Raw genomic sequence first — 18,384 nt, 5'->3', positions numbered from 1 at the left:
TATCATTGACACTTCTATAATTATAATATTTGCGAAGCTGATTAATAATTGAGGACTAATTATGTAATTAGGTAGAATTAAAAGAATAATCTTAATATCTCCAAGCAACGGCAAACAACATTACCTCGGTTGTGTCCAGCTACGTGGCATTCGCGTATTTTAAACTCTCACTTAAGTTTGTTGGGGCACCCTGTATATCAACGCAGCGGTGCCTATAGTTGACTGTTTTATGTCATAATATACTTTATGACCCTTTCCTCCCCATTTGCCCGCGTTATCTTTTTGTCTTCCTTTTTGTTGCATAAAGTCAAGCCGCACTTCTCTCTATTCTAATTTCTCTTTCTCTTTTTCTATCTTCGTTTGACTGCGCCGTAATGTAAACATTGTAGATCAAACTGCTTGCTATATGTCTCTGGAAGTGCGAACCGTAATGGTACGACGGGTATAAAACAAAACATTTGGCTACATTTGCTTCACGCGCGCGCACACCCACAAATCACGTGTTAACAGATATCCAGCAGCTCGCCGTCAGGGCGGTTGTAAGGTTCTACTTACAGCCCATGTATTCGAGGTTGAATATGATGCAGTGCCTGCAATCGGCGTAGAGGACCTTCATCATCTTCCCCTCCTCGTGCGACTCTGGAAAGTGTAGAGGCACGCGAGAAGTTACTTGATTTGAACAAGCGGTCGGTCTCCGGATTTCATTTACGCCTCACAAGTGACTAGGCGTTCCACACAACGTCCCACACAACCCATAGTCCCTGTGGCTGCCACCAGATGGCACGGCGAAAGCCGCGCGGCGCGTTTCGTTAAACCTGTAGAACGACGAGGAGAAAAGTTCGCCCACTGTCCACCCTTAATCCGCTTTTGCAGCCACGTGACGCTCTTATTCCAGGTTTGCCGATACAATTGGTAGCTTTCATTTCACTGCATGGAATAGGCGAAGCGCAAAGGAAGGGCCACACGTCACACATGGTTCGGTACTGTGGGCTGCCGAGTTGTTTCAAAGTTTTTTCTACACTGCAACACGTCCCTCTCGCTGCAATAAATATTGTAACCGACAGGGAAACATAATCCGTTCGAAGGATTAATTCGTTTCATCATCACAACAACAACAAAAAAGAGATATGAAAAGTTCGAGAAATTGACCATCATCATCAGCCTACTTCTTGTCTTTTGCAGGACGAAGGCCTCTCCCATCGATCTCCTATTACCTATTATTTTTTGCGCCAGCTGACCCCACCTCTCACGCCAGCGAATTTACTAATTTCATTACACTTCGTAATTCACTAGGGTTCTCAACTGCAGCTCCCTTCTCGTGCAACACACTTTGCAACTAACTATAAGAGAACCTATTACCTTCCCTACTCTTGCTTTAATTCTAATCGCCGCCGCTGCCATCTTGTCTCTTAATGTTATACGCCTATCATTTGCTATTGTGTCACTTCGTTGGCAACTACTTTATTTCACAAGCTATTTTCTTTACGTCCATCCTTCTGCTTCATATGCTTTCGAAATACGCAACCTTAAAATATGCTACGAAATACATTGGCCTTCCCGTTAACAGTTCCCCAAAGCCTAGCTCTAACAGTTCGGGACGATCTTACCTGGAATGCGGAGGCATCTTTTTTCTTTAATTGTTATTATTTAGCAAATTTCGCGTGCGGGAATCTTGACAGTGGTGCTAGTTTTGGGACGTTTTGTTAAGCAGACGTGGCTTCAGTACACCTCGGCTTCAATTTCACAATTACAACATGACCTTTATAGTTAATAAGCAAATGTAATTATTATATTTAAGGTAATTAGAGAAGTTACGGTTATATATTCTCCTGCTCTTAATGTCCGCCTAGCTACGTAGCCTTCAGCAGAAACGGCTGTAGCCTGGACAACTTTTTTTTTAAGTGCACCACATAAGAACAAACACCTACGGGGTATGCAGGGTGTACCGCAGAACTTATGTCATAATGTTAAACATGTGCAAGTGCCACGTATCTGCACAAAACTACGCTAATGCAAAGCGACGGCAAACAACATCACCTTGGTTCTGTGCAGCTACATGTCACTTGCATATGTTTAAAATTTGTCGCAAGTTACTTGGGACAACTTGTATATCTACCATAGAGGGACAGTACAAGCACAGCGTGCATTGGCGAATCGTTTTGGCAGGCTGTCGGTGCAAGATGGGTTGCACAGCACACAAGTTTCGCTTGAACTGCATTTAGCTCCATTTATTGACAAAGAGCGCCACCGCTGTTTCCTTTTCAGCGTGGCCAAGAAATCGCATCGCGTTTGAAATGGCCTTAACAGATGAAGAAACTTGCCTTCGGCAGCAATAACCTTGAAACCGGTGGCCTTTGAGCGCCCTTCGTACGTCTGCAGCTCGAAAATGTAGTCCCTGAAAAGAAATAAGATGCCGCCCAGCTGGCAGGAGAGTACCGGCGCCAAGACCACGACCTCCGAGATTCCAGGTTAAAATTTCAAATTTGCTTATTTCCAACGGCATTGTTGTGGGTAACCCGGGCGAAAAGGCTGCAGTGTGGGTGTCATACGGCGCACCTTCAATAGCGATAGTGTCTAATCGGGATTGAATTTCTCGGTCGCGATTGGCTCGTCTGAGCAAGATCTCCCTCTCCTTCTCTGTGCGTGCTTTATCTTTCTGTCTCCCGTTATCACTTCCCCTGTGCAGAGTAGCAAAGTCGATATCTGTCTTCCGGTAAACCTCCCTGACTTTCGCATCTAATTGGTCTCTCTCTCTCTCTCTGTGAAAGGGAGGCAATCGCGGTCGAGAATCTCGATCCGGATCAGACTCGATCGCACTCGAAAGTGGCCGTGTCACCGGTATTAGAAACAACTTGGTCTGTCTGCAGCGGGGCGTTTTACAACAGCAGCAGACTCCTATGCCAGGAATACACATAAACAGCTGTGCAAATATACTAAAATAAAATACAGCCTGAGACACAAAGCAGCCTATATACGAGACAATTAAACAGATACTGGATAGTCAACTCTACTACACAATTACGCGCGCAGATCACGGGCGCGCGGTCTCTGAGCTCATGTTACGCCTACGTAGTTCCTTGCAATATGATCTTCAAGGGGACCTGCCGCCGCCGTCTATGCGGGTTTCCTAAGGGGCGCTGTGACGCCAATGAAAAATGCTAAAAAGGCGGGTGTACAAGGCAAGCCTCGACAGTAGCTTAGTTTAAAACATGTTTGTTCTGCACAAATAGGTAGTGTCCCAAACGTGGCGGTCATAACCTGTTCGCGAATCCTGCAATGGCTTGCGGCGCATGCCGCTAAGAAAAAGCATAGCCTTCGAGATTAACGTTTGTTACTCAGAGGGAGCAGTCGCTTAGGCGTGGATTGGGACACCACCCGCTATGCCTTCTTTTGTTTGCCCGTAATGGATGACTTCGTTCAAGTTTACTCCAATTCGACGGGAGTAAGTTCAGGAAGCAAGAACGGACGATTACCCGCCGTGGTTGCTCAGTGGCTATGGTGTTGGGCTGTTGAGCACGAGGTCGCGGGATCGAATCCCGGCCACGGCGGCCGCATTTCGATGGGGGCGAAATGCGAAAACACCCGTGTACTTAGATTTGTGTGCACGTTAAAGAACCCCAGGTGGTCCAAATTTCCGGAGTCCCCCACTACGGCGTGCCTCATAATCAGAAAGTGGTTTTGGCACGTAAAACCCCATAATTTTTTTTAAGAACGGACGATTGAGACTGATAAACAGCGAAGAACGTGGGCATTGTAGTTATTGTGGTGACCATGCGCGCTTAGCGTCTCTGGCGGCCTTCTAAACGGTGACAGCACGACGGCGCCGACGCCGACGGCGCAAACGAGCCTCGAGCGTCCATAGCATTACCGTCGCAAGAAAGTCTATTCATGTGGTTTAACGTATCACAGCAACTGATGGGTCTTTAAGAAGCGCCTTGGTGGGTGCTCCAGATTCATTCAGACCACGTGTTTCTTTTTTTTTTTAATGTCTACCTAAATTAGGTGACGGGAGCGTTCTTGCATTCCGCCCCGCGACCTCGTGTTCAACAGCCGAACGCCATAGCAACCAAGCCACTGGAGAATTATTACTACGCCTATACCACGTGAAAGTGTGTGTGTGTGTGTGTGTGTGTGTGCGCGCGCGTGCGCTCATTTCAAAGATCGTTAAATGGAACTTTATTGCCATTGTATTGACTGTAAAAGTTTTAGAAATATAATTGCAGGAGAGAAAGAATCAAACGTCCGCTCTTCTATTTGTTGGATTGAGCACATATTGTATAATGATATGTAAAATATTTACGGTATTTATGTACGTATTTGAATCATGCAGCGTTCTTGCCTTTCATTTTGTTTTCTCGTTGTAGTTGTCGTTGGCGTGGTGGCACGGAGTATGAATACAACTTCTGGCTTTTATGTAGTTGGCTTTTTTTTGGCTTTTATGCAGTTTGATGTAGTTTCGTGAGTTTCATTTCTTTATTGTTCTTCTTTTCACCTGTTCGAATGCTATCACAATGAAACAAGTCATCGTGCTCGGTTGTTTGAGAGATAAATCTGAATCCTGCCCTCTGTATGAGGCAGAAGCTCCGCTTCGCCCTGAATTGTTTTAACAGAAATGCTCAAATTATTCGCAACGTAAAAAAAAACAAAAAAAAACATGCACAAAGTTTACAAAACAACAGCTCAGTATCAAGAACAGGTACTGCAGCTTCGTATACAGCATCTTTTAGAAAACTTAAACGGAAACATATGTGATATCAGTCTACAGCTTGCCTGAAATAGTTATGATGTTTACGACGGTCTTCTAAAAGTCCTACTCACAAGTAATATATTAGAGTGACGCACGTATAATGCAATAACGTTGTCCGCTTTAATATATTCCTCAACAGATAAAGTTTTCAGAATTATGATATCGTTCTTATTGCTGTGTTTCAGAGTTGTAAAGATTATACGTAAGTAATCTTATTCGTTCTGCGATTTAAAAAAATTATTTAAAGTCTTAATTGAAAATTTACGTTCTACAGTCGGTAAAGCTTGCCTTCCTTTTTTTCCTTAGGCGCGCGCTCAATTGGGCGCACTTTCCCGCCTTAGCTTTCCCTTTCGTTGTGTTTTGTCACCGAGGAGGTGCGTGTGTTGTCGCATCGTGACAAAGAAGGTGGTCACGTGAGAGCGAGACATTGCGAGAGTTCTAGCTATGGCACGCAGGCTCGTCTGCCATAGACTGCTACTCCTTGCGCGATGACCGATGTAGCGGCACGAAACACCACCGAGTGAGCAGCCTCTTGCGTCCTGACGTCACGAAACCATACGCCTCCCGAGAAACGAAACTTGAAACTGGTTCGTGACCGGCCATTAAAGTAATTGAGGGCGCTCCGAAGTTTGCAGTACTTTTTCTGGGCTTTCGAATAAGTACAACACCTTCATTTAAAGCAAATGTAAAAACACAAGGTCGCCGTTTTAAAAGCATGAGAAGTTGAAATTCCGCGTCAGGGCTCCTTTAGCATAGGAGCAGATTCCCAAAATGCGTGGGGTCTCCCTATTTCTTCTTTTTTTTCTTTATTGTCTTTGGAGAACTTACTTGCGGCCAGAAGTTCCCGCGATGGTGACGTTAATCCTGCCGTCGATGAACCTCGTGTCTGTCAACATGTGCGCACACTTGCCGTCATCAGAAGGATCGAAGACCTCGTCGTGTTGGTCCGTGTTCCGGTACATCACGAACCACTTGTCGTTGAACGGAATGCACTGCATGCGAAAAAGCGTGCTGCGGTTTCAACAAAACATTTGACTGCCTGACGGCACGCGTATTACCGTTAAAAAGGGTGATCACTATGATGATGATGATTTCTTTAATGGCATTGGGGTCAATCCCCCACTGTGGGCGTGCGCCGCGACCACTGAGGTCAATAAGCGCAGCAGTCCCTTTTAAATAGGGGTGGCCACAAATAGTTAGATAGCCTCTGTAAGCCACTTACGTCCTACACGATCGTAATCTATAGCGCATGCCGAATCAGCTTTGTCTCATCGAGTTAGCTGAGCCTATAACAACCCCTCGGCCATCTGTTCCCTAGTTTTAAAGCGAAGCTTCCTTTGTCTACCCGCCCGGGTTAACTGTGACTACTGCCGTAGATGAGTTGTCTGCTGTCTGCTGCTGGGTCGGTCGGTATCCAGACGGATATATTTGTGGTTACCTCATCATCATCATCATCATCATCATCATCATCATCATCATCAGAACATGTTGCAGGTCTTCAGGGACGTTACATTCAAACCACATTGGCGAGTCCATGAGTTGAATCTTACACCTGAAGTATTTTGTGTAGACCACGTTGAGTCTTATGCGGTGAAGGCATGCTTGGTCTTGTCTTTTGAGGCCACGCGGCATGTGAAAGAAGCATTTTGTAAAGGGGTCCGTTCTGGTAGCTGGCATCTGTCCAGAGGGATCGCTGGAGACGCCAAGCGTGTGCAGACACCAGTATCGCCGCGTCTATTCTCGAGAAATGTATCTGGACCATTCCTCTCGAAGTGTCGTGTCCAGCTTTGGCAGCGTGGCCAGCCTGGACGTTGCCTTGCATTCCGCAGTGTGCTGGTAACCACTGCAGCACAGCGCTGTGATGCGGTTCGCAGGCTTTATTGCGTAGGCGTCTGATGTCCAGTACGATTTGTTCCTGCATGCGTGGCGACCTCAGGGACTGCAGGGCCGCTCTTGTCGGCCGTAATTCGTTTAACTGTTTAACTGTCGGCCGTAATTCGTTTAACGCTGAATCAATATAACGACACAACGTATTGCCACCATCCAAAACGAGTTATGTATGAGGCGTGCACTGCAGCGGGACTCCTCTTTTGCGCTTCCCCGAGAACCACGTCTACCGCCGTAGCAGCGAAGCCTGGGCATGGCCTCCGAAGTGCGTGGCACACCGGTGCGTGCGAACGCTTAGAAACTCCTCGTGCGGCCGCCGGGCTCCTCCCCCGAGCTTCTTTCTAGACCCGCTGCGACATCTCGTAGCGCTGCCAAGAAGCCCAAGCGTCGCCTCAGAGACCCAAGTTAGTCCGATAGTGTGTTTCGTACTCCCTGTTCCTTCAGCGCGGCAGCCCGGTGCGCTACCCAGTCGACCATGGACCACCCAGTGACCCATGTAGGGGGGAAAACGGTTACATAGATAGATAGATACATACATACATACATACATACATACATACATACATACATACATACATACATACATACATACGTACGTACGTACGTACGTACGTACATACGTACATACATACGTACGTACATACGTACATACATACGTACATACATACGTACATACATACATACATACATACATACATACATACATACATACATACATACATACATACATACATACATACATACATACATACATACATACATACATACATACATACATACATACATACATACATACATACATACATACATACATACATACATACATACATACATACATACATACATACATACGTAGCATCCGAGAGTGCGTGAAACACACTAAGAATGCTAACGTAATAATAAAATCACCTGACCTGTTTGCCCTCTGCGCAACGCCGACCGAATGGAACAACCACGAAATGATCAGCGGCGCAACAATGGGCACGCCAGACGCCCCCCCCCCCCCCCCTCTGCTCTCAGGACACGCAGACGGCTTTCGCTGCTGATTGGGTAACACACGCATTAGCCTCTGCTGCACTACACGTATAGGAAAGCACACTCTTAATATCGCTTTACATAAATTACACAAATTTATAGGTGGTACACCTTTGCAAGTACGTACCTCTTGGAGCTTACGTGGCCTGAGATGAAGATGTTTCAATGAAATTAGCGAAAATAATCTAATTGAAACAAACTAAAGCACCGCTCGTTCTACCAGGGCACCACTTAAAGCTGGACCATATTTGTGAGAATGTGCCGCTTAGTGCGTGCGTAACCTAGTGGGACGATATTAAATGTGTGCACCGAAGAGACAGCGAAGGGACTACGTAGGGCCACGCGGGCGTGGTCCTACGTAGTCATACGGAGCCGTAGCCTCCTACGGAGTGACCACTGCAGGCGTTTTCCACGTATACGTACTCTGTAAACGTCCTGGTACGTTTCGAAGTCTTCGTAGTCGATTAGCTTTTCGATGAGCATGGGGTTGGGCGGCACTTGTGTTTCGGAGGGGGGAGTTACGTTGGACAGAACAGAGGCAGTATAAACAATCCCGAAGACCGTCATCGTCGAGAGCTTGCAAATCAAAGACAGCAGTCGAGCCCTTCTCGGCCGCTGCGTTTACACCCTCGCTCTTATAGGTCTGGGGATGCGTCATGACGCACGCTTCTAAACAGAGGCGTGAAAGGGAGAGAGCCAGGAGGCACGCCCTAAATATCAAAGAAAAAGAGAAACGCCGCTGACGCACCTTAGATGGGGGAAACCGTGTGTTCATACTGTGCAGGTGGCCGAGCACTTTCTGGAGTTCCCGTAATACGCATGTGCGCCTCTTCCTGCAGGCTGGCTTGCTTGCACGTTCGTATGCGTTCGCGCGGGTTGGTGTGTGATGGAATGTGTGTGTGTGTGCGCGCGCATGCCTCAGACTGGAGTGAGTGGGAGAGAGGTGCAGGGAAAGTGTGTGTGTGAGAGAGAGATTAAGAGTGGGAGAGCGTTAGTGAGAGATCGCTTTTGTGTGCGTGCGTGCGTGAGAGTGCGTGCGCGTTATGTGTGTAAGAGAGTGTGTGTGTGTGTGTGTGTGTGTGTGTGTGTGTGTGTGTGTGTGTGTGTGTGTGTGTGTGTGTGTGTGTGTGTGTGTGTGTGTGTGTGAGACAGAGTGTTCGTGTTATGTGCGAGAGCGAGAGTGTGTGAGGCGCGCCATTTTGTGTGAGACGATCCCATCCGTCGCCGGCCGCCGCATTCCGCTCTGGAGGGAACACAAAAAACGCTCGCGTACCGTGCAGTGGGCGCGTGTTAATTGAAAAGCCCCACACCCGGCTCCATTGCAAATTTTGCTAACACACTGAAAGTTGTAATACACCGTCTGAGGATCGTTCCACCGAGAGATATTCTTTTTACGGCGGACCTGTTGTACGCTAGTATCCAGCGGATCGCTGCGTGCGTAGACCGAGTGCGTAGACCAAAAACAAGGTAGCCCTGATACAAAGCAAAAGCGTATCGCCGGTATGCTCGGTCCACTCACCACATGTGCGTCGTGCGTATAGGTGACATGTACAATGAAGTCTACTTACAACAAAAGAAACAGTCGTAAATAAATCATCCGCGCATGCTAAGTACACGGATGATTGATTGATTGATTGATTGATTGATTGATTGATTGATTGATTGATTGATTGATTGATTGATTGACTTATGTGCTTTTATAGGACACAGGCGCTAAGGAAGATGTTGTGTGCTGTGCGTGTTTAGAAATGCACGCAGACATACGCACGCATGGTACAGCTCTTGCGCACGTTTCTGAGAAACACGACCGTTTCAGCTCGTGTGACATGCAGTAGACCGTATCACTTGCTCGAAAGTCACGTGAAGAGCAAACAAAGCGTGCTTACTTGCCTTTGCACGCCTTGCGCTCTCTTGCGTAAGGCTATCCATGTGTTGAGGTAGAAAACAAGAAAGAATTTTCAGTTTTCTTACGCAAGTTCTATTTTGTAAGGCGATTCGATTTCACTTCGCGACAGTCCATGTCCTCGTTCTCCTCGTGAGGGTAAGAATGCCAAAAGCAACAGCAGAAGTTGCTTGAAAGTGAGCGCGATTCTCACTGTACGCGCCAGTGAAAGCTGAGCCGAGATGAAGTTGGAAAACGGCGTATAGCCGTATTTTGTCTAAGATCTGCATGTACGTACGAAAGACCTTACGCGTGTGATTTTCTGGTATTTGTTTCTTGACTGCTCTCCTGTTTTAGTATTTTACCCTTTATCCTTTTCTTTAAGCTCCCGATTGATTTAAGGCATAGTTTTCTATTGCTCGTCTATTTTGCTATTATGGTTGTTTCAGTTAGGCCTGCAGCAGTTGTGTTTTCAGTGTGGCGTCAGCACGAAGACCTGCGAGCTTAAACATTCGTCGAGATCATAAGCATATATATATATATATATATATATATATATATATATATATATATATATATATATATATATATATATATATATATATATATATATAATATGCTGGGTGACAGAAACAAACAACCCAAGTGGATAATGCATACAGACGTGTATTTGGTCTTTCGATGTTGAGGGTGGTTGAACCGAAGGACGAAGTAACGGTGGCGCGATGAAATTGCGGCCGTATACATATACAAGCCTTCTTCGAGGTGTGAATGGCTCAGAAAGTGCAGCTGTCGTCCAGCAGGTGGTAATGCTTGTCGCTGCCACAGAGCAGGTTGAATATGAACTGGCACGCAGGGTCGATCTGCCTGGCCCTGCTTGCCGGCACGAAGAGCGTGCAAGCGTCCTCTGCGATTAGAAGAAGAACAAAGAAAAATACGACTGTTAGGGGCCAGAAAGTATAAGAGGCGAAGATTGATTGATTGATTGATTGATTGATTGATTGATTGATTGATTGATTGATTGATCGATCGATTGATTAAGTTATTTACCATGATTCTAGCGGCTATCTCACCTTTGGACCCGTTAATTGCGACAAAATTACAATTATTTAAAAAAAATGTAAGAAATAAAACCTAAGGCACGTATGCCTTTAATGAGTAGCTCCGAGACCCACCGGTAAAATACTTTGAGAGAGAGACTGTGATCGTCGAGACAAGCAAACGAAGCGGCCAGTGCCTGCTGTCCGCTCGCTTAGCTGGGTGCCGGCACACGGTAAGCTTGTCGCGGCAAACAGAAGACACACGAATCGAACGCATTGGTGCTGCGAGTTAGTAGTATACGGCTGCACTCACCGCCGGCGTAAGGGTTCCTGTACACCTTGCACTTGTCGCAATCGGAGTACATGCTGAACAGCAGGAGGTGGGCTCCCTTTCCAGGTCCTGAGCATAAAGTGGCAGTAAACGAAGCGAGCACACACAGAATCATCACTTTGCGTAGCGACAAAGCGCATGCGCTCACCTCACCCCCCTTACCCCGCCATTCCCCCTCGCCCATCACCCTCACAGTCACACATGCACGTACGCAAACGAACACACGCAAACACACGCAACTAACAAATAAAGAACTTGATACCGTTACGGGCCAGTGGAGCGCCGTTGTATAATGTAAAGAGTGTCCCAGCTGACTTTAGCCAGAGGTTAAAAAATATGCGAATGCCACGTAACTGGATGGAACCGAGGTAATGTTTGCCATCGCTCGGAGATACTCAGATGAGTTTTTTTTTTCATTCTTACTAACTACACAATTAGTCCTCATTAATTAGGCAACTTCTCAAATATTATAATTAGATGAAAAGTGTCAATGAGAAAAATGTAGAGCGACATGAAAAACTCCCGATGTAGCTTTCTGTTGCTCAATACGTGCTACGTAAACGTGTTTTTCCGAGCATGAAAAACGCCTGCGAAGGGGCCAGTCGCGCGGCAATTTTGCGTGCATTTGCGGGCCTCTTTCATGCTCTGAAAAACACTTTTATGTAGCACGTATTGAGCAACCGAAAGCTGTATCGGGAGTCTTGCATGTTGCTCTACAATTTTCTCATCGACACTTTCCATCTAACTATAAAGTTTGGGAAGTTGCTTAATTAAGACTGATTATGGAATTAAATTAAATTAAATTGTGGGGTTTTGCGTGCCATAACCACGATCTGATTATGAGGCACGCCGTAGTGGGGGACTCGGGAAATTTGAACAACCTGGAGGGGGTTCTTTAACGTGCACCTAAATCTAAGTACACGGGTGTTTTCGCGTGTCCTCCCCATCGTAATGCGGCCGCCGTGGCTCGGATTCGATCCCGCGACCTCGTGCTTAGCAGCCCAACACCATAGCCATACTAAGCAACCACTAATTATCTAATTAGGCGGAATGAAAAAATAATAATTTGAGCATCTCGAAGCGACGGCCAACAACATTGCCTTGGTTTTGTCTGGCTACGTGGCATTCGTATATTTTTAAACTATGGCTAAGGTTAGCTGGGACGCCCTGTATATCTTATTGTTACTATACTTCTAGGTTGTTGCCAATTTGGCTCCTTTGTTTTGTCAGTTAAACATGTTCCTGGATGTAGGATAGTCCATCATCTGGAAAGCTGCCGTTCCTAGAGCATCAGAACGATATCGGCAAGTTTGGGGAACTTTTGAGATACTGATAGGCGCACGTCAGTGGTGTGGTCTTGCACTGAGGGAACGAGGTCGCTGTGATTCGGTGTCAGAACTTTTCATGAAATTTCGTTTATCCCTGTGACAACAAGAAGCACCTTACAAGCAGGTAGAAGTTTCATTGTGAGTATGGATGGTAGTGAACTACCTATGGTCGGCAGCATATTCTGTACCAAATACCCAGTCTGCTTAATCAACTTGGCAACATTTTAGACCTAAATAAACAAATTTCCAAAAACAGGTTTAAATAAATTCTTCTAGAAAACTGCATTGAATATGTTTAAGTATTGTATTTAAGTGTTGATTACAACTTCCATGTGTATTGACTTTTTCTATCTTACTCAATGTGCACTGAGTGTTTGATTTCTGAGCACACATTGTTTCCTTTGTTGCTGCTTGTCACAATATATGTATGCCGATCTGCTTGTTTTCTTTACTCTGTGATATTTCTGTTTTGTTTATATATATGTATAGCGACAATTTAGATTGTTCAATAATTATCTTATGTTAATTATTGTATATTGTTGCTGTTTCTCTACTTGTATTATGACTGCGTGCTGAACTGTATCTCGGAGCAAAAGCCTCTGTCAGGCTGTACAGCCTTTTGCTTTTGCTTCAATTTTTGTTGATGTACAGAAAGAAAGAAATCGAAAACAATAAACAAAGCAATATGAGGAAGAGGAAGTATAAACAGGAAAGGCACTAGAAATTTGCTGTGCATCCAACACAGGGAGCGAGGATCAAAGGGCAATAGAAAGAGGAAAAGAGGGAGAGGGTCACCGCGGCATTGAGTATAGTCATGGCCCTGGCTACTCAACTGCCGCAAACATGTTTATCATGAACCTGGGACCTGAAGACACATCAAGCTGGATATTTCACCGACCTTAATCCGAGGCAAATAACTCCTGTCAATTGCAGGCTGTCGGAACATTTTTATTAAATCTCGGAGAGCGTGGGACAGTCCTGTCGAAGTCTGGGACGGTTTGCAACCATGTATACGTGAAGATTGATTGATTGATTGATTGATTGATTGATTGATTGATTGATTGATTGATTGATTGATTGATCGATTGATTGATTCGGTTTAGCGTCACTAGAAACTCGGGCTTTGAAGGACGTCGTAGTAGAAAACTACGGGCTAATTTCGACCACCAGAGGTCCCTTGGCATGCACTTAAATCGATGTACACGAGTGTCTTCCGCATTCCACCACCCTCGGAGCAGTCGCTCTAAGCCATTCAGTGCAGTACAACGTCTGGCCCTTTGTCAGCCGGGACTGGTGCTTACCTTCCAGGAAAGTGACGTTCATCAGATTCTTATGGTGGTACCCTTCTGTGCTCATCAGTGTAACCTTGTTTCTCCTGCGAAGACAATAACAGCACCACCGGAAAAACGCAATGACCGGGCGAACTTTGATGCGTAAAACAGCACGGTATATACAACACGGATATGTATTATGCCGCATTCAAACTACCAAATAGGCGAAATCTCTGTGCTCTAATCACGCGCGTATATTGCACTGTGATCATAGCAAATGTTTTAAATAACGAGGCTCGATTGCTTATTATAAGTGCATACATACAGCGTGCAATTTACGCTACAGCCTTCAACACTGCCAAAGAGGTCAAAAAACGAATCCCGAGTAAGTAGTCACTCACACTTTTTCGGTGTGTCCGTACTCGACGACGTTCTCAGTGACGTCGCCCTGGAGAGGAGCCGTCTGCGTGACCCGGATGCACTTGGCGTTGCCGCCGATGTACGGGTCGTTCTCGAAGTTTCTCAACACGGCTAACCACGGTGTCTCGTACGGGAAGCACTGCAAGCAGCAACACGGGAACCGAGTCGAAGCCAAATGCGCGCAGTAGCTCACGTGTTGTGCATTGTACATACACGTACATAGCTATCTAGAACATCCGCTATTGCTCAGTGGCTATCGCGTTGCCACGCTGCAATTTTCTGCCTCGCTGGATAAGTCCTTGCGTGTATCATATAGAAATCCAAGTGGTCAAAATTATTCGGTGCCCCTCACTACGACATTGCTTATACTATGTGTGTGCGCGTTTATAGGTGAATACAAGGAACCACTATTATATTACTCGACGAATTTAATTTTGCCGTAACAGGACGTTGTGCGTCAACCTGCATTCGAGCTCTGACTTTATAAGACGCATTGTGCGCGCAAATACAAGGCCTCATTGTTCGCAGCAAAACGTGCCCCAAACATATACATGAAGTTTCAGCGGACGGGAAAAAGGCGGGTGCCTAGTTTTACCTCGCGTTCATCTTGAAATTCCCCAAGATCCGGCCTGCGCTCGATGTGTACCGCGTTGGCAGCAACAGCGAGAAAGCCGAACGCGAGTGCGAAGCCTAACGACATGGTTCGTCTGCTTCTTTTGGCTCAGAGCAGACTACGCGGCGCGCCGAGCCTTTTTATAGCACCCGGTCCATCAGGTCAGGACAAACGCCATTTCATTTTGTTGCCCCTCCGCATTACTTGTCGATACTTTTACATACGATAACATTTAGCCCTGCGTTTGAAGCAAAGATGTACGCTGATACAGCTAAAATAAAGAAGGAAAGAGGCAACCGTCAAAGTAAAAAAAAGAAGACAGACAGACAGTGTGGCCGATGTATAGTGGCTAGTGGCGCGCGTCTGCAAAAGCGTACCGCTCCAGACGACTGCAAAAGGATTGCTGTCCTTATAGACGTTGGGCTCTTAGTACGAAGAGGCGTTTATCCAGTGCATGTTCATGTATTTTCTTTCTTATACGATACGACGTTCGACCAGGATCGTCGTTCGCAGTGTTATCTTTAAAGTCCGGACGTGCTGTAGCTCCGCCTCATCAACTGCGTGCAATACAGTGAAGGCTAGGTAAGGTTCGTGTAAGCCAATCACTAATGAGAGCCGGCTGGGAGTTTCAGAGCAATGAGAACCATCGCTCCTTGTGCGCCACTCATCTTTCCGCGAAGCTTCCGTTCAGTCGGCGTTGTCGACGGAGCGCGATCAGAGGACATTGGGAGAGCCCTACCTTCAGCGTTTGGCTGACGCTTCACGTAGCTTTCTCTGCACTGCACGCCGTTCATGAGAAGTATTAGCCTGCGCTCTTTGTCGGACGCAGTGCCTCTGTGGTGGTGATAAACTTTATTGAAAGGGGGAAGGGTAAAGAGGGACGTGGCTGAGGGTTACGGCTCAAGTAAGGCCCTGGGCCTGCTTGGCCTTTTCCGCCCAGTCCACCAGTTCAAGTTGACGGTCGACTACCTCGGAACTGAGCCAGGCTGTCCAGTCAGTCTCGCTACTGACTGGGGGATGAGAGAACGGGTGTAATGAATGTAGATGGGACCGCAACTATCGGCGTGCGGAAGCAGCGCACTCGTGTGTCGCACGAAGATTCCGCCCGCCTCATCATTCACGCTGTCATGTATGCAAATGAACACCGCAGAAAGTGTCGCCGGGACCGGTTTTAGCGCTTTCTTTCGAGTTGTAAGCCGGTTGTCGATCGTGTTTTCTCTTCCCGCACCGATGTTCACAAAAAGCAAAGAGGGGGGAGAGTTTTTCTGCTGCTAGAGCCAGTTATTCCAATAAATAGAAGAAGAAAAAACAGAAAGATAACACAATCAACACAAGAGGCGAGATAACGACAGAAGACACGTGCATTCCGTATAATAACTGGTAAACTGAACATATAAACTTCGAAAAACAGAAGTAGTAACCAAGTCCGGAGAGAAATTAGGCAAAATAAGCTTCACACCGGCTTAATTCTCTAGCTCGATTTGTTCCGTACCACGAAGCCTGAAATCTTTCACCTCATCATCAATTCACGTTGACGCTCATCGGACGTATGAACGGGTCCGTAATGCTTACAACTTTAGTGATCACTGTTACAGAAAGTAGCGTAAGGCCATTTCCTCTTCCTTGGAGCGGATAATGAGCTTTCGTGCAAGAGGTGTGCGCGGGGCCATCGAGCATTGATCTGTTCTGTCCTTCGTTTTTACTACGGCAGCAAAACAGCGCCTTCTGCTCCGATGTACCACGTGGTCCTTTAAACGTTTTCATTATCTAACATCTTCGCACCGTAAACTCACCCTTAGTAATTGGCGCAGGAAGTCATGTATACGAGTACCGTTGTAGTTCATCAACTCGACTGGCATTAGTGGCCAGCTGATAGCCGTACCCGCGCATGCGCACGTACTTAGCCAAATATTCCTATTTCTTTTCCTGTGTTCTAACTCACTCACGCCTGCAAAACTAAAGCAAGTATAGTGCCGAACACGCGACGCCTAAAGCCAGGCACAAACAAGAAATCATATTCCCCGTTGATCCACACACCCCAATACGCGAAATCACACCACTGTCATATGACGCCAAGCCGGAACACGTTTTATACCCACACACAAAAAAAATAATTATCCGAACCGGAGAAGACGGATCCCCCAAATGTGGGAGATATAGAGTCTAAAAATTCAAAACCATTTCGCCCTGCAAGGTGGATGACCAGCGGAGCTGCAAACATCGTGGTAATAAAACTTGTGGTAAAGTCTTTATTGCACCATTCATTGTCACTTAGTAAAGACGGTCACAATGGCTTTGGGGTCGCTATGATTGACGCTGATCGCTATACTCGCAACTGCAGATACATTCCTTGATAATGTCAAATCGATGCACGTACCCCGATGGGTGTTCGGTTGGGCCGGATCAAATTGGTCAAAATTTCCGGAGTCCCACACTACGGCGTGTCCCATGACCACATCGTGGTACTGGCACGTAAAACCGCCTAATTTCTTTTTTTTAATTTCTTCATAATTACAATGTAAATAAGCCTCTAGTTCGCAGACATTCCTTTCACCTTTCTTAATGAGAATTGCATCACTGGCTCAAAAGTCACGTGCAACTAAATTATTGACTGCAGGCATTGCAAAAAAGAAAAAAAAAGTTTATGCACGACTATCGACGATTTGTCTATGTAAGCAAATAACACAAATAACCGACCGACGTCTATGTAAGCAAATAGAACAGATAACCGACCGAACGTGTTCTTTGCCGAGTCCCACCAACCACGGAAACGAGCCCAAGATGCAAAGAAAGCTCTTCGCTCTGAAATTATTCCTTCACCATGCATCACTGATCTATGGCAGTACCTTCGTGTACAGCGGTTGTGCGTAGCAACACTCCGCAAAGTGAAGTGAAATTAGGTCACTTTGGGCAAGCAGAGGGTTACATTTACACGCAGCTTAATGCCCGCGTCTCGTATTTCTTTCCTTTTTTTTTCTTTTTGACTTGCCACTACTGTACGTGACCGGCAGAAGCAAGTCCCGTACTCAAATGTGTACGTACACTGCGATTGACAGAGTACTCCGGACAAACATATTCGGCTTATTTTCTGGTTCAACACTTCCGCTTCATCTCGTCCTTGAGCGAGAGCATCGTTTCCAATCCGGCGTTCTCGGAGAAGCTAGAACTCGCCACCTGTGCCACACCTCGGTATGCCTCGCACCCACCGTGTCCATTGTCTTATTCGGCTACTTCCCACCGCCCTGCACATCGCGGGTCGCCCTATGGGCTCCTTCTACACACCTGTCGAACATCGGCAAGAGATCCTTTATCGACGCTTTCATCGAGGAACAGCCTTACTTAGCGCACAAATTACAAGGGACAAAAAGAAGGGGAAATGACAGAGCGCTTCTTCATAGCCGTGACGGTGGTTTGCACTTCCACGTGCCGTGGTAGCTCAGTGGAGTTGCGCTGCTGAGATCGAGGTCGCAGGCTCGATTCCGGCAGCAGTGGTCGCATTTCGATGGGAGCCAACTGCCAAAACGTTCGTGCACGTAGATTTAGGTGCACGTTAAAAAGCCCTCAAGTGACCGAAATTTTTCCGGAGATCCCCCCACATGGCAGCCCTCGTATTCATATTCTGGTTTAGGCATGCAAAACCCCAGGATTCATTTAGTTTGAACTTTCAGTTTCTGCATATATAGGCATTCGAAGAATAACAGGAAACACTGTCCCTGTCAGTCACGGTGTCCCCATGTGTAAACGTGACCTGTTTTTTTTCTTCTGTTCTGTCCAGCGGTGGTAACGAAAAAAAAAAGAAGGAAATCGTGAGCCGTTTCACTGTGTGAAGG

General features: G+C 46.3%; 3 protein-coding genes across 4 annotated transcripts in view; 1 reads left to right on the top strand and 2 right to left on the bottom strand.

Annotated features, from left to right (window-relative positions):
* Window positions 1–8,564, bottom strand: part of LOC135916135 (uncharacterized) — an 11,065-nt gene extending 2,501 nt beyond the window's left edge. Inside the window, exons 1-4 of one of the 2 annotated variants that reach the window (XM_065449400.1) lie at window positions 8,418–8,564; window positions 5,576–5,739; window positions 2,322–2,395; window positions 556–639 (exon numbers count right to left, since the gene is read on the bottom strand). In XM_065449400.1, coding sequence (XP_065305472.1) covers window positions 556–639; window positions 2,322–2,395; window positions 5,576–5,739; window positions 8,418–8,444 — 349 coding nt within the window. In that variant the 5' untranslated portion in view covers window positions 8,445–8,564. Of the gene's footprint in view, window positions 1–555; window positions 640–2,321; window positions 2,396–5,575; window positions 5,740–8,092; window positions 8,309–8,417 lie in introns of those variants that run through there. The other variant, XM_065449399.1, reaches the window with a different exon arrangement.
* LOC135916105 (neprilysin-1-like) overlaps window positions 1–18,384 on the top strand; it is a 71,241-nt gene that overhangs the window by 10,516 nt on the left and 42,341 nt on the right. The gene's annotated exons all lie outside the window — the stretch shown is intronic.
* Window positions 10,218–14,644, bottom strand: LOC135916147 (uncharacterized). The gene is made up of 5 exons (XM_065449413.1): window positions 14,537–14,644; window positions 13,923–14,080; window positions 13,552–13,625; window positions 10,905–10,991; window positions 10,218–10,458 (listed from the first exon to the last, which is right to left on the bottom strand). Exons 1-5 carry the CDS (start codon window positions 14,639–14,641, stop codon window positions 10,328–10,330), a joined length of 555 nt encoding a protein of 184 aa, XP_065305485.1. The 5' UTR covers window positions 14,642–14,644; the 3' UTR covers window positions 10,218–10,327.

Source organism: Dermacentor albipictus, chromosome 5 (assembly GCF_038994185.2).
Source record: "Dermacentor albipictus isolate Rhodes 1998 colony chromosome 5, USDA_Dalb.pri_finalv2, whole genome shotgun sequence".
NCBI classification, from domain to species: domain Eukaryota; kingdom Metazoa; phylum Arthropoda; class Arachnida; order Ixodida; family Ixodidae; genus Dermacentor; species Dermacentor albipictus.
Note: the sequence above shows the minus strand (reverse complement) of the source record. Positions and strands in the feature narration are given on the sequence as shown.

Excerpts from the sequence above, each read along its gene's own strand:
- LOC135916147 (XM_065449413.1), bottom strand. The coding sequence starts at position 14,641 with ATGTCGTTAGGCTTCGCACTCGCGTTCGGCTTTCTCGCTGTTGCTGCC. Across the intron at positions 13,626-13,922 it reads TACGGACACACCGAAAAAGT|GAGAAACAAGGTTACACTGA; the intron begins GTGAGTGACTAC and ends TTGTCTTCGCAG. Across the intron at positions 10,992-13,551 it reads GAACGTCACTTTCCTGGAAG|GACCTGGAAAGGGAGCCCAC; the intron begins GTAAGCACCAGT and ends CTTTATGCTCAG.